At 42.5% G+C, this 25,261-nt stretch overlaps 1 protein-coding gene across 2 annotated transcripts in view; it reads left to right on the forward strand.

Moving 5' to 3' along the window:
- SNX2 (sorting nexin 2) overlaps nucleotides 1–25,261 on the forward strand; it is a 107,941-nt gene that overhangs the window by 41,002 nt on the left and 41,678 nt on the right. The window contains exons 2-8 of one of the 2 annotated variants that reach the window (XM_082275243.1): nucleotides 4,118–4,235; nucleotides 14,313–14,476; nucleotides 15,114–15,180; nucleotides 15,325–15,368; nucleotides 18,166–18,307; nucleotides 22,566–22,644; nucleotides 24,185–24,260. In XM_082275243.1, the coding sequence (XP_082131369.1) occupies nucleotides 4,118–4,235; nucleotides 14,313–14,476; nucleotides 15,114–15,180; nucleotides 15,325–15,368; nucleotides 18,166–18,307; nucleotides 22,566–22,644; nucleotides 24,185–24,260 (690 nt within the window). Of the gene's footprint in view, nucleotides 1–4,117; nucleotides 4,236–14,298; nucleotides 14,477–15,113; nucleotides 15,181–15,324; nucleotides 15,369–18,165; nucleotides 18,308–22,565; nucleotides 22,645–24,184; nucleotides 24,261–25,261 lie in introns of those variants that run through there. The other variant, XM_082275244.1, reaches the window with a different exon arrangement.

A 25,261-nucleotide genomic window follows, 5' to 3' on the forward strand; every position in this document is an offset into this window, starting at 1 on the left:
GTTGCCACTGGCTGAGAAAGGGGATAGACCCAAACATCATCCCAATCTCTCCATCTAGCTCTGCAACCTCCACCCACCACTTCGAGTGCAAAAGGTCCAGACCCACATGAATTGAGAGCAACAACGCTTTATAGATGACCGATAATGTTTTTTTAAGGAGGAGTCCTGTAGGAAAGACTCCACGTTATTGGCTAGTAAATTAATCGGGTCTGCCGAATCGGGAATGAAAGGCATGGCGGAGTTGCAGAAATTGGAAAAAGTGGGAGTTTGGAAGCTCCTTTTGTGTTTTTAAATGATCAAAGGTAACCAGTGATCCTCTGTCACATATGTCTATATTTTTAATAATTTTTAAATCCCAAATTAAGAGAAGGCAGATGTGGAGGAGCATCTAGGCATGGTCAGATGCCTAGCCCTAACGACTGCTCACGTTGACTGGGTAGGAGGTAGGAATGCAGTCCGCCTAATTTCTTATTTGTAGAACTGGAGACCAAGTTTTTACTAGAAACCTGACCTCAAAACAAATATGCAAAAAAAGGGTGTATGACTTTTGCTTGACTTTCCTATTATGTGCTTGTTCTGGGTCACTGCCTCAGTAAGTAGGGTAGTTAGTAGATCACTATAACAGCCAAGTGAGAAACCTCTTCAGAAGAAGGTCCGCAGTGGAAGTCTTTATTTTTCTCATTTGGCTTACTTTTAGGGGTCATATTTAGTCAAATGTTGACTTGCAGCCATGGTAATGGTTTTGCTGGGATGGATAAACAAAGAGCAGTGGCATAGCTGAAATGCTTAAGCCTGGCACACACTATTGTTTTCCCATTCAACCTAGTGGGATGAATGGGAAAAAAAATGGAAGTGCTCGGGAGGAGCTCGCTGTACTAACTATCTGATATTAGTACAGCAATCTCTCTGCTGAGCTATTGTGTTCTGACAGGGGGACTGCCCCCCCCCCCCCAACCAGAATACGCCTGTCAGTGCTGGCAGGGTGCTGATGGGACGCTGGTTTTCCAGCATGCCCGTTCGACAGAAGCTGGCCAGGCTGCTGTACACAGGGGCCAAATGTAGGCCGATGTTCAGCCCATGTGTACTAGGCTTTGTTTGCTGGAGAAAATGCTGCACAGGTTTTGCTGAGTATTGGTCCTGTGACAAAAAGAATGGGTATAAGGTCACATTTTTTTTTTTCCAAGGGGAAGAGTGTTTTTTTTTTAGAAGAGCCAAGTCTGACGGGTGAATGCCTTATCGCTACTGGAAGTCACTCTGTTGCCGTTAGGATGTTTCAAGGTTCTGGTAGTGACGGAATGACTACATTTTAACAATTCTATTGCTGGTGACAATTGCCCTTTGAACTGGACCTACTGTATTAAACTGTGAAAGCAGATTTTTGTTGTGGTGCTGCACATTCAGGAAAAGACTGGCTGAGATCAGTTGCAAACAACTGCAGTTCTGTAGTTTTCCAAGGACAGCGGATCTCAACATCCCTTATTCAGCTTAATTCACTTGTATTGTTTGCAAATTCTATGCTTGATCTGCAGTGCTTGCCTTGCTTGACAGATATTAGAGCACTAAACCGTATGTAATTGTTCATAAACCAACACATTTTAGTGCAGCGCTAACCCTTACAAATTTTAAATACCCACTTGAGTTATTTTATATCCTTATAATCCAAACGCAATTTATACATAATCCTGCATACCTTACCAACAGTAAGTGTTAAGTGCCCATTCCAAAAGTGGCGCTGCATGTGCCAAATCCAAGTTCTGGACAGGTACATGAATTTTGGTGCATGCAGCACCACTTTTAGAACGCATGAGACACTTTTTACAAAATCTTCTTTTTTGCTCCAGTCTTTATGAATTCTAGGGAATGCCTTTCTCCAATATCCAAAATGTCTTAAGATACAGAACTTTTTCATGCACCTCCACCTTTAATGAAAACATGCTCCCCTTAATGGGTGGACTCTATACATAAACTTCAAGGTCATATACACCTTTTCTCAGCAGTTGGGGTCTCTATATGTCTCCGAATGAAACCCCATCCTTGTCAACTCAAAATTAATGGGACCATAGTGTACTCCATTAAAAAACTGTTTCTTTAAAGACGAATCATATGTATGGCTATATTATACATGCCGATAGGTGCCGAGCGGTCGACCTCACGTGTTCAGTAAGCAGGAGTACAGCCAATCGGCATGAGACCCAGAAGCAAGCGAAGGTGTAGCGGTGTATACTTCAGTGTTTTCCAACTAACAGGTTCATCAGCCAGATATGGTGTATACCGTATACAGCTATATTGGTCCAAGCTGGACCAATGTAATTATGTATAAAAATTCCCTACCTAGGATTCTTCCTTAAAAATATAAGTACTCCAACCTGCACTATCATTCCAGCACATATGCATACATTTCAAACAGTCCATCATAGGAGAAACTGCACCCTTAGGTTGTAAACCCTGGGGGGGGGGGGGGGTGTGCTTAGGGAACTTGTGAGACAATGGCATAATGAGCTAGTATGCATTGCATACTAGCTCCTTATGAAATACCTTAGAATGAAGATGTCTCGGCGTCGCCCACACACTACTGAGATTACTGACCTCTTCCCTGGTGTTTTTCAGGTTTGCGGGCTCTGGCGCTGTCAGTGGCTGGAGCCCGCAATGACGTCCCTTCCGCGCATGCGCGCAGGAGCTGCAGTTTATGGCACAGGCTCTTAAGTTCCGGACCTTCAGAGCGCATGCGCCAATGACGCCATCGGCTGCATGCACTCTGAATATCCCAGTTTAGGAGATATTCACAGTACCTACAAGTAAGCCTTATTATAAATAATGTGTAAACAGTGCAGCGCTAGAATGAATATGTGAATAAATCCATGATTATCAAAGTCCATTCAAAAATTAAATATAGTGAAAAAAATGATTAAAAGGAAGTCCCAAGTGAATGGTACAACAAGCAATCCAAACTGATGTGTGTGATAAAGGCGGTATCCAGATCCCAACACCAATGGAGGGTAAATAATATTGCGCTCACCAGAGACTGTAGACCCAAAATCCCATACGGCAAATGGGTCAGATAGTGCTCATAGAATAGGTCTTGGATAACCTCAATACTTATAATAACCTTGGATCTTCCAATAGATGGTTATTAGATGGAGCGGAGGGAGAAGGGGAGTCTCAGCCAGCCAATGACGTGGAAAATGAACCAAAGGACATAGTGTAAAACCGCCAGAGCAATGTATTAAAAAGAAGGTGGTACACTTACAGACATCCAGAGGTACAAGCATGTAGAATAAGCAAGCAAAATCAGGCTGTCCTAGGCGTTAACTGACGCGTTTCGTTAAACATAACTATAGGTACAAGTAAAAAAATGAGATTTTACTTGCTCTTCAACTCCAGCTCCATAAGCTAAGTCAAGTGGGTATATATTGTTTGTAAGGGTTAACGCAGCACTAAATATTTAGGATTTCTTCATTCGTGATTCTATAACCAGAGGTGCGGGCAGCGTTTATTTGCACAGACAGGGAGGTAATAGAATAGCAATGATTGTCCTGTGTATCATGTATGTAGTTCACATTTTAGGAATACTGTAGTGCATGCATTTCTAATGTATATGCCACAAACAAGTTGATCCCTCTGTGTTCCAGTGTTTGAAATCATTTTATCTGTACAAAATATGATTACTGAAATTATTTCAGACCACTATCGCATCTTGTTGATGGTTACATTATCCTAATGCATGGTTTAATACTTGTTCTTCAATGTCCATCTGTGCTGTATCTAAGATGTGTTGCTCTTACTGTTGCTCTTCATAAACGTTAATAAAGTTGTACTGAAAAAAAAAAAGGTGAATGAGGAAAGTAAACCCTGATAACATGCAATCACTGTAAATAAGTTTGTATTTTGCCTCTGTGGGTAACAGGTTCTCTTGAAACATTTACACTGCTTTTGACCTGATAATGTGGTTATCGAGTGTTTCCTTCTTTTGTTACATTGTCTGGATTAGGAAATGGAAAGTGCTGACACTACTTGCGATTTTTCCTTTGTTTTTATCCTCAATGTCAGCTTTTTCTAAAATTTCAGTTAGTGTTGTAGAAATTCAAACACTAAAAAGGCCTGGATTCTTGTTTTTCAGTCAAGTCCATCGTCTCCTGAACCAGCCAGCCTTCCAGCAGAGGATCTCAGTACGAATTCCAACGGCCCTAAAGCAGCAGAAGTTATTCTTAGCGATGACAGAGAAGACCTTTTTGCTGGTAATAATTCTTTATTTAGCTTTAAGTAGCGGGTACGCCATTTCATTTACTGAAAGTTTGTGGCTTCTAAGACTTGCATGGCATGTTTTCTGGCAGCCAAGTTCTAATACACATCGTATTGTGCCATTAGTACACGCATCACAGGTAGGCATCAATGGAAAGTGAATAAAATTGCCCACACACTTCTATCCCATGTTGTGCCCCCTTTAAATAAAATCCTCCTCAATTTGCTAATTGGAGATTACAATACAGATGCAACAAATGCAATGCTGAACCAACCATAATATAATGGTCTACCTTAAACAGTACTCCACCCAAAAGGGGAAGCTCTGCTTTTCTGCGCCCCCCCCCCCCCCCCCGCTGCCACATTTGGCATCTTTTACGGAGGGGGGAGCGGGTACCTGGTTTTGATAGTTTGGCGGCCCTCCTCCTACTTCCCCTGCAGCTGGCCCATTCACAGAGTGCAGCACGCTTTGCACATGCGCAGTAGGGAACTGGCTGTGGTGCTGTAAGGCAGCGGCAGCACCCGATAGCCGATTTGAAAAATCGGCTCCGGTAAGGACACCACTGCATTCCTGGAAAGGTGAATGTCCTAATGTCAATAGCTACAGTATTTGTTTTTTTCTGAAGGAGCCTGGAGGTCCTCTTAACTTTTGAAAATAAACCATTATCTAGTAAGTTTAACCACACAACCATAAGGTCCGGTTCACGCTGGTGCGACATGTGCTTCGACTTTGAGAGCATGACATTTCAAAATTAATGTTTCCCTATGAGAGCCTTCTTAATTGGTCTGACTTGTGTCGGTCCAACTTTTAAAAAGGTTCCAGCACTACTTTGGTCCGACCTGGGTGCGATTTCAGCCTATAGAATATAATGGAAGTCGCAACCAAGTCAGATCACCTTCTTAACTGATTCAACTTGTGACATTCGAAGTGCTTATTAAAGGTCAAATTTCAATACAAACTGTGGTTGTGGGGTCTGTGGCAGGGGGGCTTACGGCATCTGGAAGCCCCCTTTAAGAAACTCCATGCGGAGACGCCACCCGAAGAACCTGCCCCTTTTCGACGTCAGCACCCCGGGCATGATGGTTCTGTGACTTCACAAGGGGAAGGGTCTCTGGGTGACGTCACAGCATGGCCACGCCTATAGTTATATAAGCACTGTCAGACACTGGAGCTGCCAGAACGGCGGTAGCCTTCATTGGGGGGGGGGGGGGGGAAGCGTTGTGGTTTTTTTTTTTTTTTGTGGGGGTGAATGGGAAGGGATACTATGTACCACAGCCCAGGGTTGTGGGGGAGAGGTCCTTGTCCCTATCAACCTAGGAATAAGGTGCTTTGGGGCAGGGGGGCGCTCACTCATGCACTTGTCCTAGGGGCTTGTAGCTTCTGAGACATTCTATTGGGTCATTTTATTGGTCAAAAAAAAAAAAAACGGAAGAAGTAGAGAGAGGGAAAAAAAAGCTATGTTGATTCTATTCCGAACACCGATTTACCTGAGAAGTGATCGTGTTTAATGGCAGAGCAACGGGATTCATTGATGGGAAAGGCCTTATCTGTAGATAGGACTGTTAATGGATTTACCTACAGATAGACGGTTTGTTTTAAGTTACCAGTCCATTATTTTTCAAGTTTTAAAAGGAAGATGGAGGGGGGCCAACTGCTGTTCCAGGGAATTGTTTGAATGACCAGGTGGGCAAGGAATAACCCCACTAACTGTAAAGGGATTACTTGGGATTACTTCCTAACTCTTAGAGCCGGTTCAAACAGGCGCGACCCGACTTGTCGGAGCGGCCGGCACGGACTTCATATCATTGAAGTCAATGCAGGTCGCTCCAGGTTGCCCCAAAGAAGCTCAGGACCCTTTTTCTAAGTCGGAGCGACTTGTGTCGCTCCTATTAGAACGGGTCCTGTGCTACTCTATGGCAGGCGACTTGTCAGGCGACTTGTCGCCTGACAAGTCGCCCCAGTGTGAACGGGGTCTAAATCTTATTGGATTAAAAAGAACAATAATGTTGGGTTGAAAGAATTTGTTTTATAAAGCATTTAGCCATATTCACCAGATTCCAGCGGCAAGAATCAGCGGAATGTGCATTCAAATAGCCGCTCATCCTATAGAAACTAATGACAGGCTAACAGTGGTCGCTGCTGTTTTGCATGTATCTGCAGTCCATGGGGTTACAGATGGATGTCTGAGCCCGAACGCAGTCAGCTGTTTCCAAGCTTAGGAATCTCTCCCTAACTACAGCTAATTGTTTGGTGTGCGGCTACATGTGAAAAATGGTGGCTGCTGTCTGCCCGTCTTTGGTTTATATAGGCTGAGCAGCTTCCACTATTCGCATGTACCTGTCATTCCAGTCGCAGAAATATGTTAATTTTTGTCACTGGAATCCATTATATGCAGCTTAACGGCCACGTGAAAGAGGCCTAAAGGTGGTTGATTTTGAATCATTTATTTTAAAACTGGGATTTGGTAAACTTCATAAAGGCACTTAATTGGACCTAGTAATTTGGGACTGGGATGGAGAAAAAGAAGTATTAAAAAATGAGTACGTAATACAGTATACGTCAGTATATTCCTTTTTTCCCCTTTTAAGCCATAAATAGTAGCAATTGGTCAGCCATAAACATTCTAAGGTCAGTATAAATATTACAGAGAGCAGTGTGGAGCCCATTCTGGCTCAGTTAAGGTTGGAAAGGTTTCAGGTTTGGCCTTTTAGGGCAGTGGTCCTCAACCCTGGCCTACAGGGCCCACTAACAGGCCAGATTTGCAAGATAACTGAAATACATCCCAGGTGATATCATTTGCTGCTCAGTGATTGCAGTACTCTAGTCTGCATGTCCCCAAGGTAATACTTAAAATCTGGCCTGTTAGTGGGCCCTGAGGACCGGAGTTGAGGACCACTGCTTTAGGGTAATGACACAAGTTTTGGAGAAGAACATAGAACTGCCAATGATGGGTGCATAAATCCACACCGCATTGTAGCGGGTACAGGAGATGGGAGTGTCAGGAGTGTAAAAATGTAGTTGGGAAGACGCCAGCCGCATACAGTCTTAGTATGGTATCAATGCTGTTCAGGCTGTGCTCCTTTCTTAGTTTTGGATATGAACTTGCACACGGTAGCTAAGCCTAATGTCCGATGAATTATGTTTGCACTGTCTGGCTTAACTACCTCCCACCCGGGCCATAGTACATATACGGCCGGGCGGGAGTCTCGTCCTTCTGAATGGACGTTCCGGAACGTCCTTCAGAAGGATAGAGATCGCGCCGCCGCGGGCACGCGCAGCGGCGCGATCTCGATGTGCCTGTGTCCCTCGGACACAGAGCAACATCATTCGGCAGGAGGGCCCTGTGATTGGCCCTCCTGATCACATGATGGCTGTGTCCAATCACAGCCGTCATGTAATGTAAATAGAGCCGTTGTAACGGCTTCGATCTCTTCTCCTCCTGACAGATCCTGTCAGTGAGGAGAAGAGGGATGATCGGTGCTGCTGCGGGGGTGATCAGTGAGTATTTCTAATTACTCACTGATCACAGGGGGGGTCTGTGCTGGTAATCAGAACATTGATTACCAGTGCAGCCCTGGGGGGGGGGAGGGGTGCCACTAAGCCACCAGGGATGCCCACCCATGACCACCAGGGATGCCCACTATGGCCACCAGGGATGGCAAGCAGGGCTCAGAGAGCCCCCCAGTGCCCTCCCTATCAGTGTTGCCCACCAGTGCCATCTATCAGTGCTGCCCACCAGTGCCGTTATTGCCATCTATCAGTGCTGCCCACCAGTGCCCATTATTGCGCACCAGTGCTGCCTATCAGTGCCCATCAGTGCCCCCCATCAGTGCCGATCAGTGCCGATCATTGCCACCCAACAGTGCCACCTATCAGTGCCCATCAGTGCCGCCAATCAGTGCCCATCAGTGCTGCCTATCAGTGCCCATCAGCGCTGCCTATCAGTGCCCACCAATGCTGCATATCAGTGCTATCTATCAGTGCCACATATCAGTGCCCATCAGTGCTGCATATCAGTGCTACCTATCAGTGCCCATCAGTGCTGCATATCAGTGCCACCCCATCAGTGTCTCCTCATCAGTGCCTGTCAGTGCGGCATCATCAGTGCTCATCAGTGCAGGAAAAAACATATCTATTTACAAAATTTTATAACCTAAACAAAAAAACTTTTTTTTTTTTTTTTCAAACTTTTCAGTCTTTTTTTATTTGTGCACCAAAAAAGAAAAAACCTGACGGTGATCAAATACCACCAAAAGAAAGCTCTATTTGTGGGGAAAAAATGACACAAATTTGGTTTAGGTACAGCGTTGCTTGACCGCGCAATTGTCATTCAAATTGCAACAGCGCTAAAAGCTGAAAATTGGTCTGGGAAGGAAGGGGGTTTAAGTGCCCAGTATTGAGGTGGTTAATTAGAAACCCTATTACTTTGTTACAAAAGTTTGTTGAATTTATTAAAAAGGTAGTGTGCTGTCGGAGGAGTGTGCTAATGGCAAAAATATATGGCCTCATGCACACTTGAGCTCCAAAAATCCTGCTTTTACAGGCATTCGAGTTCCCCTCCATGTGAGCCTGTGTCCATGCAAACTATAGCCATAGAACGCATTAATGGCAGACACGCAAACACACATAAGCATAGCTTTTTACCACATTTTTCTGCAGTAGGAGAAAGTGTCAGATTAGTGGGCATGTGGCCTTAAGTGGTGTTCTAGCCGAGCATTCCTTGTGCTTTTGTGAAATGCTGTGCCAGGAACTTTACAGACTGCAAAAGCAGACCTTTTGCTTGTATGGCAGAACTAATAGTGCTCACGCTCCTAACATGCCACTAAAAACCTTAAAGTGGTTGTAAACCCTTCCATGTACCCAGTGAAGTGACTGGCCTCAGGTGATAGAGATGAGATCAAGATGAGATCAATCCTCCTAAGTAAGTCGTACCTGTTTATCTGCAGCCATCTCTTCTCTACATCTGTTTAGCCCCGGTTCACACTACTGCGTGTGCGGGGTTCGCATGTCATGTCGGAGCGCACTGCTCCGACATGACATGCGATCAGCTGTGCGGTACGAGTTTAGCCATACAGTTTGTATGGCTAAATTCGCATCGCACCCGCAGCAAACACGCACAGGAGGCATTTTTGCTGCCGCATCAGGATCGGATCGCACAGCGGTTCACACTTGTGCGATCCGATCCTGTGCGAACTGCACGATCGCACTGCGATATGCGATCAAACTGGGGGTGTCGTTAAGATTACATTGACACCCCCAGCGTATCGCATATGGCAGTGTGAACTGCCGGGGGTGCGTGTGCGATGCGGGAACAGGCTGCGAATTCGCAGCCTTCCCGCATCGCATCAGTGTGAACCGAGCCTAAAAGTTCAGTATTTTATGGCCTGGTTCGCGCCTATGCATTTTTTAATGCATTTTCAGTTTTGTAGAAACACACTACAGTCCATTTAACATGGTCTCCTATAGCAGTGGTCCTCAACTCCGGTCCTCGGGCCCATGAACAGGCCAGATTTTAAGTATTACCTTGGGGAGATGCAAACTACTGCAATCACTGAGCAGCAAATGAGATCACCTGTGATGTAATTTAGTTATCTTGCAAACCTGGCCTGTTAGTGGGCCCGAGGACCGGAGTTGAGGACCACTGTCCTATAGGTTACGTTCACATCTGTGCATTTTATGGAAGGGTCCAGGGTCTTTTTTTCTGGTTTTTGGTTCCATAGACTTCAACAGATTAAAAACATGTATTGAAAAATGCACCTGGAATATGCAAACTGCAACCTGCAGAGGTGTGAACCAGGCCTGCAGCTTGTCTGAGTTTAGAATAAAAATGGGGGGAGGAGAGAGAACTGAAGTTAAACTCCTCAAAGCTTAGTAAGGAGGGTTCTGAGATCGTATTGGAGGGAAGAGAGACACTCCCTCCACACAGCACACATTAACAGAGCTGAGGCTCTTAATCAGCTGGAGGTCCCTCCCCTGTCGCCATTTTTTCTCTTGGTGTCAGGAAAACCTATCAGAAGTGACTCATTTTGATAGAGAAACAAAGCAGAAATGAAACTTAAGCCTCGTACACACGCAACGATTATCGGCCGACCGATCGTCCGTCTTTTGTCCAAGTTGGGTTGTGTTGGTTGGAATGTGCCTAGACTGCACACAAATTTTCTCGGCCAACAAAAATCAACTTCAGAAGTGATGTCATGTGCTGGTCTACTTTCCGTGTGTTTTTTCTTCTCTGAGCATGCCCAGTTTTGCTCATCAGATTTGTCTGCCGAAATCTGTACTGACTGACCGAAAATCGGCCGTTGTGTTGACGGCCAACAAAAATTTTATAGTCTGCACACCAGATTTTATTCGGCCAAAAAGTAGGAGTCGGTTGTCGAAAGCATCATACTAACAAGCCGAAAATCGGCCGATCAGACGTTGGCCAAAAATTCACGGCCAACTATCGACGCGTGTGTACGGGGCTTTAGTCCTCTGGATAGAGACAAGTACACCCTTTTGAGGGATATATTTTGTTTATATTTCAGGTTTGAGGTTTACAACCAGTTTAAGGAGTGTGATGATGTAATTGTTAGAAATGGGGTCTGAGCAGTCAACTATTGTCTTTGATGTCTATAGAAAGACACCTGAAATGTTCCATGCTTCATAGATGAAGGTGGGATGTGCTGGTAGACTATATCCCATGAATGTGTGTGGTTAGATTGTCCAAGGGGGCATATTTCCCACTATAGATAGCAGGAGACATTGACTGGGGCCAGGCAGAGAGATAGGACCAGCCTTTACATTCAGAAATGTTAATTGATCAGCAATCAGGATTTTTGCTTAATGTAATTGGTTTGCCCACAGTCACAATGGGGCAATTACAAATTTGTTATTCTTTCAAAACTGGCTTAGGGTCTAGACCAGGAAGCCCCAGCCCTTTGAACTATACACTATAGAGAAAGTCAATTAGTGATTAGTTGCTGCGCTTTTTTATACATTTTACCCATAATGCTCAGTCTCCTAAGGGTAAAGGCAGACAATTAAATGGGAAATAGGTTACACTGTAAGCCACAGTAATTAACTGGTTACAAAGGGGTTTAAAGTTTTACCTTGTGTATGTGAAGTTTAGTCATCGTTTCTGCACTTTGCAACAGAGGTTGGCACATTCATCTTCAGATGATTTTACTTTAATATTTGTTTCTCGATTTAGCTTATTTCTCTTATCTAATAATTGCCACAGCTATGCACACCCTAGTTTTGGGGAAAGCCAAATAACATCACTAGGTGCCTGCTTTATTACTTTAATACAGAGTTACCTATATTATGCACGGCTGTTCTGTTTTGTTAAGAGGCTTGACGTCTCTAACCTTTGGAGCTTCATATGAGCCTTTAGCGTTGAACTGCTGCTTGGTCAATGAGAGCTCCTTCTGCTCCTACTCTTAAAGTGATTGTAAAACCTTTTTTTTTTTTCTTTCTATTAAAATAGAAAGTGTGGTTGGTTTTGCACAGAGCAGCCCAGACCCTTCTCTACTCTGGTCCCTGGCTGGAGCTCCTGCCCCCCCGTTGAGTGCCCCCACAGCAAGGCATTGCTTCAAATCCAGTCAAAATCGCAGTAAAATAGTGCGACTTTTAAGTCACACAATTGTGAAAGGGGTCTTTGCTGGCAACTTGCAAATAGCAACGTTCATGAAGTGGAAATTACTTTTTTAGGCCAGCCATAAATGGGTTCCTGCTGAACTGGCTGAGATTCAAAACATTAATGGGCAGGCTGAATATACCAAGTTGATCGATAAAGTTGGGTAAAACTAGTCTGCCGGATTCTCTTGCGATGATTGCAAGCAGCTGCTATAGCTGCTAGCAATAATCACTGTCTCCCAGTGGGGAGAGCTTCCTCCACCCGCTCCCGTGGTTGCAGGAAAGGAATTTTCAGTCTATGGCCTTCCTTACACTGAATAGCCAGCAGTTGCAAAGTTTTAGGCTACGTTCACATGTTGGCGTAGCGGATCGCGGGCAGAAATCATTGCAAATCGCGGGACGCCTGTGCGTTGCCGTTGATTTGCAATGGCACCCCAAATGCTGTGCTATGTTGCTGCAATTTCCACCTGCCTGCCCAAAAAAAGGTACAAGAGCTTCTTTGGGGCGTCATGCGACCCACGAATTTGTTTGCGCGATGTTACCGCGATTCGGCAGGCGGAAATTGGGGCAACATTGCACAGCGTTTGGGGTGCCATTGCAAATCAACGGCAACGCACAGGCGTCTCGCGATTTGCAAGGATTTCCTGATCGCGCCCGAATAGCGGTGTTTCTGCCCGCCATCCGCTACGCCAACTTGTGAACGTAGCCTTAGAAGGACTGCTTTTTAACAAAGGTTAATTAAAACAAGTAAATCTGTGTTGTTCCGAACATAGTTAAAAATGAGAATAAAAATTGTGTGGAAATTTTTTTGAAAAACTACTTGTCCATTGGACTAAATTGGGGTCCCAATCTACTTGTCCCTCATGACAATCTACTTTTCCTGATAAAAATAATTTCCCAGGATGGAAAATATAAAGGGTTGATGTTTTTTTATTAGGTAGAGGTGCTTTTAGGAATGTCTGGGGCTTTTTTTCTAAAAATGAAAAGGGGCTTCATGGCGACCTTAAACTTTTTTATTTTTTTATATTTTTTGTATTTACGCAGCAGTTTTTCAAATACTTTTATTTTTTTTTTTTGTTAAAAATACACCTTTTTTAAATCTTGAAAGATGATGTTATGCCGAGTATAGTAATACCAAACATGTCTTGCTTTAAAATTGCAAATGCCCATGAAATGGCAGAGATTTAAAAGCCTTTACAGGTTACCACTTTAGATTTATAACCAAGGTCTGGTGCTAGGATTACTGCCCATGATCTGAAGTTTGGGATGATACCTCACATGTGGAGTGATCGTTGTTTGCATGTGTGCTGGACCAACAGGTGTGTTCGCCTTTAGCGTGCGAGTACGGGTGGACAAGGTTGCTTTAAAACATTTTTTTTAAACTTTTGCTTTAATTTATCTTTTTTTTTTTTTTTATTTTATTTTTTTTATTTTTTATTGCGGTTGCTTCTTGTTTTACTTTTATTGCTGTCACAATGTAATGTAAACAGCCATTGTGACAGCAATAGGAAGTGACAGGGTTTCTTTATGGAGATATTTGGGGTCAATAAGACCCCAGATCCCTCCTCTGCACTTAAAAAGCATTTCATCACATCAAGATCAGTGTGATCAAATGCTATGCATTTTTAAAAATGGCGCCTTATCACTTCCTGTTTCCTATGTCGTAGAGGTGAATAGAGCGGTTATGGTCCTTGCCCGCCTCTATGATCAGCCGATAGAAGCACCAGCTGGTTAATCTAGTGTCCTGGTGGGACAGGACAGCCCGCGAAAGGCGGGGGGGGGGGGGGTGGTTGATGTCCCCTCCCGCTGCTTGTATGTACAGTGCCTTGCGAAAGTATTCGGCCCCCTTGAACTTTGGAACCTTTTGCCACATTTCAGGCTTCAAACATAAAGATATAAAACTGTAATTTTTTGTGAAGAATCAACAACAAGTGGGACAATCATGAAGTGGGATGAGATTTATTGGATATTTCAAACTTTGTTAACAAATAAAAAACTTTATTTGTTAACAAAGTTTGAAATATCCAATAGATTTCGTTCCACTTCATGATTGTCCCACTTGTTTTTGATTCTTCACAAAAAATTACAGTTTTATATCTTTGTTTGAAGCCTGAAATGTGGCAAAAGGTCGCAAAGTTCAAGGGGGCCGAATACTTTCGCAAGGCACTGTAGCTGCTCGGATTGCTTTTACAAGAGAGCTGAGCGTCCGCTCTTAACCCTGCTGCTTGCCCACAGCATGGCTAAATGGGGAAAAAATTTTCTTGCCCAGTGCCTGAAACTGCATGTTTTGGGCATTAGGCGATAAGAATTCAACATCCCTGTGGATATTTACTAGTAAATGTAAAAGTGTTCATAGTTGGTGCTATAATATTTTGACTGGCGTAACAGGGCCACCTTTGTAGCCAAATGAAGTTTAAGAATAGAGTACATGTTTCTCCTAACAGACATTCTGTTGTAGAAGCCACAGATGAGGTGTCCCTGGATAGTCCTGAGAGAGAGCTCATCCTGTCCTCTGAACCCAGTCCTGCCATCACCCCTGTGACGCCCCCATCAATCATCACTCCACGAATGGAAACCATCAATATTTCTGCACCTATTATCTATGACCGCTCAAGGGATGAGGTGAGTGTAATACACACTGAAAAAGTTTACAAAAGATTTAGTTCCCTGTTAAATTTTTCTTGATTTACAGTATTTTAGGAAATTTAGCAGCTTTGGTGCCTAGCAGTATCCTGACGTGCCCTGTTGTAGTGTAAGAAGCCCTTTACCATGTTTTTGATGTGGCACATGCATAGGTCATTCTTTGTTCATCTCTCTGATGAATGAGGCTCATATGCAGAGCAGCTCCATGTTTTATGGCTTGTTCCCACTGAATGTAATGCTTTTCATTGTGGTATATTTTCCAACACCCGTATAAACCATGGAAAAGCGATACATAGTGTTTTCAGTAAAACCCATTTACACCAAGGCATTGTGTTGCTCAGTGTATGGGAAAGATGTCTTGGGTCACCTGCAATCTGATGTGCAAATCCAAAGGACACATTCCTCTTCCCATATCATGTCCACTGTAATTTGGAATTGCTCTGTTCATGAATGCCACATTAGCGATAAATGGCCCTGACTACCATAAATAAAAAGTATGATGAGCTGCGATGTTGGTGCACTTGATTGAATGTGTGATTAAAGCCTGAAAGCGGTATATTTCAAACTTTCATATTCTTAAAAAGCTCTACAATTTACCTTTTACCTCTCAAAACAGATTGAAGAAGAAGCAAATGGAGATTTCTTTGACATTGAAATAGGTGTTTCAGACCCAGAGAAAGTTGGTATGTAGCCTCTGAAAATTACCTATTGATCAATATAGCTTAGTATAAGATGTTACAAGGTGAATGTGCTTTCTTGTTGTTTTTGTTGGTAGGACTGAAACTGTGATGAACTTTATTTCATATCTTATCACTTGCCTATTTCAGGGGATGGAATGAATGCATACATGGCGTACAGAGTAACAACAAAGGTAAGTGAAGTATTGCTGTTCATTCTTTTATGTTGAAATGTTTTGGCCTAATAATGAAATTTGCATAGATGTTTTGTTGCAATATAGTTTTATAGTTTTTCTTTAGTGTCGGTTCACACTAGCGCGACTTGTCAGCCTGACAAGTCGCGCTCCCTTGCGGTCCATTGGCTGCTACAGGACCCGTTCTAATAGGAGTGACACAAGTCGTTCCGACTTAGAAAAAGGGTCCTGTACTACTTCGGGGCGACCTTGGAGCGACTTGCATAGACTTCCATTATGTGAAGTCCCTGCAAGTCGCTCCGAAGTCGTGGTGCATGGTAATGCACAAGTCGCCCCCGAAGTAGTAAGGAGTTGTCGCCTCAGTGTTAACCGGCTCTAAATGGAGAAGTACAGCCAAAGCTTGTGGAACTAACTGCACTCCTGTGACCCATTTTCAGCCGACAGCGCTGTCGGCTGATGTCACAGAGCCGGTCCAGGTTAGCCAAAGACCATGACCATATGTTCAGGATCCACCCAGATGCCTGGACTAACACCCATCTCAACCTCGCAGCAAGCTGCTGAAAGCCTGAGCCAGCTGCTCCCACCCCCTCCACAGTGTAATGGGCAGCACAGGGCTCTCTGCTTACGGCGAACTGAGTGATCAGCAGTCTTTGATCCCTCAGTTCTCACTCTTAGAGCCTGCGGGGGACAGATGCAGCATCGGTCCGATGCTGCATCCACCCAGGTAAGTGTGATTTAAAAAAAAAAAAAAATACAAACCCATCTTTTAAATTGTATGTAAACCTTAACAAATAAAATAGCCTTTTTTTATGTAATATTCATTTGAAAGTGTTTATCTGTTGCCTGTTGAGCCTGCCAGAAATCTTGTCCGCTAATAACATCCATTGCTCTCTGCCTGTGCTGCACTTATATTGTTTCAATGTTTCCAGCTCTCCCTGTGAACTACAGAAGACCTCCCCCTATGTTATGGAGGAGGTGTTCTGAAGTCCTGTCTAAGGATGACTATACTGCTCCTATGTAGATAATGTAAAGTGATTGAACGTGTCACCCTAGGACAGGAATTGTTGTAGGACCAGGTGAAAAAAAAAAATTAAATCTGAAAGAAAAATAATGCAACCACCACACTGGTAAGCTGCAATATATTACATGTTATTAATGGGTTTAAATACACCATTGTGTGATGTTTATTTAAAATCGGCTTGTAATAGTTAATTCCTTTTACTAGCTATCCCCTGCAAGTCCGTCTTTGAAGACTTCCATTGCAAATAAGAAGTGTAGGCTGTCAGTAAATCTGAATTTCTTTTAGGCCCCTTTCACACATAGGTCCGTTTGTCCGGTTTTTCATCCGACCGTTGATGGATGAAAAGCGGACATCAATGCATCTCTATGTAAAAACGGATGACAACGGATGATCATCCGTTAACATCTGTTTTCATCCGCTTCCGTCAATGTCTGTTTTTTTGAACGGATAAATGCCCTATTTTTCATCCGTCAAAAAAATGGATCAGACGAAAACGGATGTAAACAATCCGTTTTTTCATCCGTTTTTCATCCGTTTTTGCATTGGTAGTGGATGTAAAAAAAAATGGATGAAAAACTGATGCATTTTGACGTGACTGAACTGATGAACTGAACGGACCATATGTGTGGAAGGGGCCTTAGTCTGCAGTTTCATTATCTGATTTTGTAATTTAAAGAATTCCAAATATGGATATTTTTATACAGGTACATTGGTCCAGTTTGGACCATCATTACTATGCATAGACAAAACCTATGGGATATTTCTAGAAGCTGGAAGCCACTAGTGGTAGACACAGCTACTCCAGTGATCTCCAAAGGGAGCTGGAATGGAACTTTCCATAAAAAATAAAACTGTACAGACAGGCTTTTCATTGCAGAAGGGGCATACTTAGTCTCTTCTGCAATTAAGGACTCTTACCTGCTGTTTTGCAATATCCTTGACAGTGTACTCTGATTTGGCTGGGTGGCACTCAGGGTAGAATTCTGCCATGTGCCAGGTTGATTGAACATGGCGGGGGGTTACCTTATCCTGGCTTGGCCAATTAAGATGGCTCAAGATTCCAAACCTGGAAGAAGACTAGATGACGATGGCATCAGTGCGAGCTTATAGATGTTACGTCGTTGGAGGGGAAGTGCGTATATTTTCACATTTACCCCTCACCACGATTGCCAAAACTAGGCCTTTGGACATTTTAATCTTGCTTTGTGTTAACGAAGATGAGATTTTTATGTTCACCTTTAGGCATCATGTACACTGCTGCTGATAAATGGCGTTTTATTCTGCAGCCCCTGAACTTTCCTCTGTTATCTTATCTGTACATACACTGAGTAGTTTATAGTCGTTTAGAGGCATTTGAGTTTAGTGGCATATTTTTGAAAGCAAAATATTGCGGAAGTTTATTGGCATTTGAAACTCCAAATGCTCGTAACTGCGTACAAACACATCTAAACACAGTAAATCATGTTAATAAGCATTTCATTTATATGCTTTTTTAATGGGGAAACACCCTATGAGAGCGAGAGAGAGATTGTAGGTATTTGGGAGGGTATACTCATCAGTACAATCTGTTATATGTGAAAAAAGCTTCTAAAAGAAAACGCTCTGCTAAACGCGGCATGTAAAAGTGGAGAAACTGAGGTTTCTGAACGTTTACTGTCAAGTTACAGCATTCAGAAGAGGTTTTCAAACATCCTGTATACATGAAACCTTGTGTTAATTCTTTGGTTTTAATTTCTTTTTTTTTTAACATTCTCTTCATCCTTTTTTCTTTTATAGACCTCACTCTCTATGTTCAACAAGAAAGAATTTTCCGTCAAAAGAAGGTTTAGTGATTTTCTTGGACTTCACTCCAAACTAGCAACAAAGTACATGCATATTGGATATATAGTGCCTCCTGCTCCCGAGAAAAGTATTGTAGGTGAGAGTCAGCATGTCCTTAGAGTACCAGTACGCTGAATTTGTGGCCTACGGTTGCACAAGCATATTTCTACAGAAATCACTTTTTGTATTGTGGTCATGGCTAGATTTTCTACAGAAATGAGTGCTGTCTGCATACAGGAAACTCTTGGATTGTTATGCGATGGAGATAAGCAGTTCTAACAATGTAGAGGGGCTAGCAGGTTTATATTACGCAAAAATATCACTTGAAAGGAAAAGGAAGAGGCTGCAGGAAGGGCTTTAGCTACGGAGTAGCATTGCAGAATGGTGAAATAATATCTACTTTTAGTCTTTTAAGAGGGGAGTATAATGTAGAACTATAACATTTACCCGATTGAGCACACCAAATGAAATGTTGTACCCCCTCAGCGTTTCCCAATTTTTATAATGTATAATTTTTTTTTTTTTTTTGCTGTCTGTCTCTTTGGGGAGATTATCCTTTTACTTTGTGTCCAGGAAAAGCAATAGGAAGTGAGAAAAAATCTTTACAAAGTAAAGATTTCCCCCCACCCCTACATACACGTATACAGTAATTCTTTACGACGTGTGTGTTGCACTGCAGTGGGAAAAAATGTACATAATCTTTTTTGCCTGTGTTGTGGTGTTTTGGCAGCCCATTCAAATAAGTATAAAGGGGATAGACCTATGCGCTACAGGTAGGTATAAGACGTAAGAAAATGAAGGAAATGGGTAAAGAATAAGTGGATTTCCTTAAGGGCCCGTACTTAACAGCATAACATAGTGCGCTGCAATGCATGCATTGTTGTGCATGGACACACTTTGAGATGGACTGCTCTGCATGGACTGAATTACACCTCAAAATTAGAATCTAGATCAGTCCACATTTTCACAGCACAATGCACGGGACTCTGTTGTGTTGCACACCAGTGTGTTGCAGTGAACGCGTAATTTAAAGGTGTGTTGGTGTGCCATTCACAATGAATAGCAGCACATTAACGCACATATCATGTAGTATGATTGGCACCTAACACAATGCATGATAATTTATGTTGTAGTGCAGATTAGCACAATGTGCAGATGTGAATGAACCCCAATTTGTACTGACAAAGATAAATATAGTAGTAACTTCTGTTTGGTGGTAGTTTATACAATAAAAAGGAAACCTTTGCTTGATAGGGCTATGTTTGCACAGGCATCGTGCCACAGTGTGAATCCCAGGGTCATCAATTCACTATTACTCAGGTGATCGCTGGCTGTGCGCACAGGCACAAATAGCTGGCGGCTGCTCACAACCTGTCATTGTAATGTACAGGTTCTGCGGCCACAGCTATCCAATTACAGCTGTCAAACTCCAGCAGCAGGAATTTGCACTGTGGCAAAACACTCATGAAAATCTAGCCTAAAGGCCTAGTAGTATTCTGTAAGAGAAACTATACTGTTTTTGAGTCAGTTTGATTTTAAGTTTGTATGCCTTTTTGTTTTTTAACCATTTTCATAAAAAAAAAAAAAAAAAATGGCAATGCATGAATAGAAATTCAGTGGGTTCAGCAGGGATCGGCCAAATTTGTGTCCATGTACAGTAAACTCTGGATTGCGAGCATAATTCATTCCGGAAACGTGCTTGTAATCGAAAGCACTCGTAAATCAAAGCAAATTACCCCATAAGAAATCATGGAAACTCAGATGATTCGTTCCACAACCATTTTTTCTTATAAAAATGATTTACCAGGGATTGTTTCTGTTGAAAAGTCCTAATCAGGTGACACAAAGAACAAAGAGTATGCCATCTAAGTGTACTGTAGTAAGATCACAGTTTTAATGCAAAAAAAGTGGAATGACACTCACAATGTTAAAATTAATATCCAGCGTTAAGGAGTCTGGTGCTGACCCGCGTAAAGCTGCTGGTGTATACAGTATGTGAAAAACCACAACAAGAGAGGGGCGCCCCGACCTTGTGCATTACCACTAAAAAGGTTTATTCAAATCCAAAATAATATACATTATTCTCGCAAACAATTGTAGATAACAGACATGTAAACATGATCAGACAAAAGATTCCAAGGTAGCCAAGGCACTCCACGGTGCTGGATAGTGTGCTAATATCATCACGAATCTGCTGTGACTTGACACGTTTTGAGGGCGAACCCTCTTCCTCAGAGCCAAAGAGTGCTACAGTATGTGGCCAGAGGTCGGGGGCGCTGGTGGCTCCCAGTGCTTCCTGGAGAACTCGGGAACCCTGGGGAACTGTTGTCACTTCCTGGTGCTTTGAACGCTCATTACGCTCGCCCCACCTGGCTAAGAGAGGCTGCCGGACCTCTACTATCGATGTACTGTATACACCATTTGCTTTACGCAGATGAGCACCAGACTCCTTAACGCTGGGTATTGTTTTTAACATTGAGTGTCATTCCACTTTTTTTACATTAAAACTGTGATCATACTACTCAACGCTGCTCGTATATCAAGTTTAAATAAAAAAAAAAAAAAATGTTGCTAGTCTTGCAAAACGCATGTATACCACGTTACTCCCAAACCAAGGTTGTACTGTATAGGCAGGCTGGTTTTGTAGCAGTTGATCTACCAATCAATTCCTTTACAACCAGCCTGTAGGGTTTTTTCTGATCGATCAGTGCTGCAGGCTATAGCCAGCAGAACTGATCAGTGTATTCTGATGGTGGAGAAGTCCCCCTGCTTTCAGAATACAATAATTCAGTATGAGTGATTCCCCAATCTGCATTGAGTGTGTGTAGATGGGGGAATGGGATCATTTATTTTTGTTCAGCAGGCTGCCTTAGAATATTACTCTCCAAATAAAACGTTTGTTGAGAGCCATCTGAACAGAGCATTGAGGAGATATGAGTTACTCCTCTGAGTTTTGGTTCAGTGTGTAAGTTTAAGGTTGGGTTCTGTAAACAGGCTTTTCCCAATAGAGCAGCTAAAAACAGACATGGAAAATTGAAAATAGTCTAGAGTTCCACCTCTTGGCTTGGAATGTACATCTAATACACTCGCATGCATTGATTTAACCCAGGCATGTCCAACCTGCGGCCCAGAACCACAGGCAATGCGGCCCACTGCTCTGTGTAATCCAGCGGCTCTCCTCTCTCTTCATTGCAGACTGCATTGGATGAGCATACACTGGTGAGGCTACATTGGATGGACACTGATCAGGCTGCATTGGATGGGCATGCACTTGTGAGGCTGCATTGGATGGGCACTAATCAGGCTGCATTGGATGGGCACTGATCAGGCTATATTGGATGGGCACTGATCAGGCTGCATTGGATGGGCACGCACTGGTGAAGCTGCATTGGATGGGCATGCACTAGGCTGCAAGTGCAGTGTGATCTCCCGGCTGCCGCGGGAGACTTAGGATGTCTGCAGTCAGTGACAGAGCCGCTGCTTCCTATATAGTTCCAGCTCTGTCACAGGCGGAGTGATCTGAAATGCACTCCGCCTGTGACAGGAGCCATACAGGAAGCAGTGGTTCTACTCTCTACTGCAGCCGCTGCTTCCTACAGCAGTAACCGCCAGCAGTCTGCAAAATAAGTAGAAATAGTATGTGCATTAGCATGTGTAAATTGTTTCAATATGTTTTTTAATAACTAGTTGTATTGTCATAATATGTCATGTCCTTGTTCATATATTAATAAGGACATGAAATTTTCTAGCTGCCTAAGCAACTAGCCCCCAGCACATAACTGTAAATATCCCAGCAGTGTTTGACTCCTCCCACCATCACCACTTCAAATCACTGAAGTGGTCATGGTGGTTAGAGTGTTCCTTTATTATCTCTCAGATGAAGAATTCCTCTGTATACTGATTCCATTTCATTTGATCATCCTCTAGTTGTTTTAAATTAGTGGGGGCGGGGGGTGGCGCGGGAAGGGCACAGCTGTGTTTTATTACTTGTATACCTTAACTATAGTATATATTTTATATGCGGCCCGAGAAAATTTCTCTACACTCAGTGTGGCCCAGAGAAGCCCAAAGGTTGGACACCCATAATTTAACCAAAAGAAAGTGGATAGTCTAAACTGAGAATATTACTGTGTTATTTAATAATTAAATGCCATTATTTTGTTACTACATAAAACCTGTTTGTGGCCTTATTGTCCGAATATAATCTTAATCTGTTTAGCAATGGTAATGCTTTCAATTCTTGCTATGTGAAGCCTATCAGTTGAGTCGATGGTTATCTGTAGCAGTGATACTGCCCTGGTGCTTATATTCACATGCATAACATACGTATGATACATTTTTTTTGTGTTCCTAAGGAATGACTAAAGTTAAAGTGGGAAAAGAAGACTTTTCATCTAATGAATTTGTTGAGAAAAGAAGATCTGCCTTAGAAAGGTATTGTATGGTGACTCATATTTGTAAGCTATGTTTTCCCAAGAAACACCCAATGTTTCACATGCTCCTTCCTAATAGGACTATTTTTAAATCTTTGTTTTTCTTCTGAAAAAAATAAATTCCAAAGAATCCCTTCCTGCTTGGTTTCATATGACTGCAATGTATCATTGACTTTTACTAGGTAATATTGGGCTGGTTTTACTAAATATTTGTGCAATTACAACAGATCTTGCACTAACAGGACAAGGTCCACTTATTACAGCATGATGCTCACCTTCATGGCAAAAGACCACATCTTTCCTTACTAAAAAGCAAACTTGTGAAGAACACTTAGAAAATATAGATGCCTTCTCACCTGGCCCATGGCACCTAGGCGAGGAGAGCAACAGAATCCCTTCCAGGCAGATCCTTGGATCATTGAGGATACCTAATCCCCCGAGAAGATGCCCATGCACAGTGCAGAAGTGTCTGCTAACAATATGTTGAATACTTGGCATTCCCAAGATCCAGCAGCAAGAACTGTAACCCAACCTTTTCAATTGCATAGGTCAAGTGGAATTGAAGTGTATACTAACTTATCCCCACTTTTTTGAAAATTTGAGATTGCGGTTTTGATGTGTTGGAGGGCCTCAGGTAATAAGAGGACCTTGCTTTTTAGCGCACCAGAAGTCTTGAGTGTATGCAGCACCATTTCTGATTTCAGTTTTTATTTTTTTAAAACCATAGGTAATAAAGTAATGATTTTTGACTGGTTGCTACGGGTAATTTGCCTTTGTAAAGAGAGGTTTTTGCATGTAAAAATACTTGGAGCTTGACCTTTAAAGTATAACTAAAGGCAACATTTTTTATTTTGGATAGAATGGAGAGGGATTAAAACAGCTGTCCATATTTTTCTGCCGTCTGAATTCCTTTTGGGGAGATTCATCCTTTCTAAAAGTAATCGCTAAAAGTGAAAGCCAAATAAGACACCAAATTTTTGTTGTCCTCAGAACAGGAAAGGTGGGGCTATCTTCCAATAGGGACACTAGTTCTGGTGATAATCAGGGATTCCCTCACTTTTGAGGGATCTCCTCTTACTTTCCTTTTTGCCTATGGGACAGGAAGTGAAGGGAAATCTCCCCAATGGGACACAGACAGCAAAAAGAAACAAGACGGGTTATAACCCTCCCTTAACTTTATCCAAAAAGGGTAAAAAATGAATGGGAAGTGATGTCCCTCATAGTTACTATGGGACTTCCGTTGTTGGCGTCATCCTCTGCACCCGCCTCCACAGAGAAGCCACCATTGACAGCTCAACGTGGGACCAGACCAGAGCGGCTTCAGAAAAGGTATGTATACTGATTTCTTCTTTACAGTGCTAGATAGGTTAGTCTTGGATCGTAGATGCCTGTGGATGTAGCAATTTTAGTGTTAGGGTGGACTTCCCCTTTAAGCCCTCCTCATTTCTGACTGTAAGAACATTACTTTAGTATCTTCACAGAGCTTTGGACCTCGAAGCATTCATTTTGTAAGCTTTTGTATTCTACTTTCTGATGTTTAGATATCTTCAACGAACAGTCAAACATCCAACTCTTTTGCAAGATCCCGATCTTAGACAATTCCTAGAAAGCAGTGAGGTACTTTTTTCCTTATACGATTATATTGTGGTGTCATTTTGTTACGTTTTTGTTTACAATCTATGCTTCTATGAAATACTTTCAGTAATATGATTGGATTGATATGACTGTCTAACAAAACATTAATTGTTGGATATAATTTCATACACATACTCATTGGGGTTGATTTATTAAAATCTGTTAAATCTGGTGCAGCTCTGCATAGAAACCAATTGGCTTCCAGGTTTTATTGCCAAAGCTTAAAGTGGTTCTAAAGCCTTAACATTTTTTAATTTAATACATTCCTACAAAAATTATTTGAGTGATTTTGAAAAGTTTAGTTTATTTTTTTATATAACAAACCTGTTATACTTAACTGTAGGGAAGTGCCAGTACCTGTTTTTTAAGAGTGATACCAATTACTGATACTGTGCAGTGCAATTTGAGCCCATACAAAATGAATAGGCTTAAATAGCACAGCAAAGAATTACATGCGATTTGAACAGGAATGCGGTGCGATTCCTTTCCAAATCAAATGCAGCTTCCCACACCGCTCCTGTGTGAACCCAGGCTGAACACTGGGACTGTTAGATAGATGGGTTTAGTTCCACTTTCATTGCTCTCTAGTAAGCAAGACTGTTCCTCTGAGAACTCTATTCCTGGATTTAGCGTAATCCAAGAAAACTTAAAGATCGATCATTAAACATTTTGAATATGTTTTTAACTCCTTAGGGGACCAAGTGTATATGGCCCTTGGCCCCATTCAAATTTGCCCTTTTAGTTTCTAAGCAGTGTGGTCAGAGAGGCTTCTGATTCCCTTCCCCATCTGACAACGCACTAGAAGGGAGACTGATTTGGGATTGACAGCTCTGGTGTAGAGACCATTGACAACATGCAGCACTGTGTGTCTTGTCAGCGGCTGCTTCTACAAACACAGCCCGACTGCTGGGTCACACAGTCTTGTGGTGCAGAGTAATCTCTGTTTTATGAATGAGGGGTCAGTGCTGTTGGGCTGTTATACA

The sequence above is a fragment of the Pelophylax lessonae genome, assembly GCF_965119305.1.
Source record: "Pelophylax lessonae genome assembly, chromosome: 1".
Classification (NCBI taxonomy): Eukaryota; Metazoa; Chordata; class Amphibia; order Anura; family Ranidae; genus Pelophylax; species Pelophylax lessonae.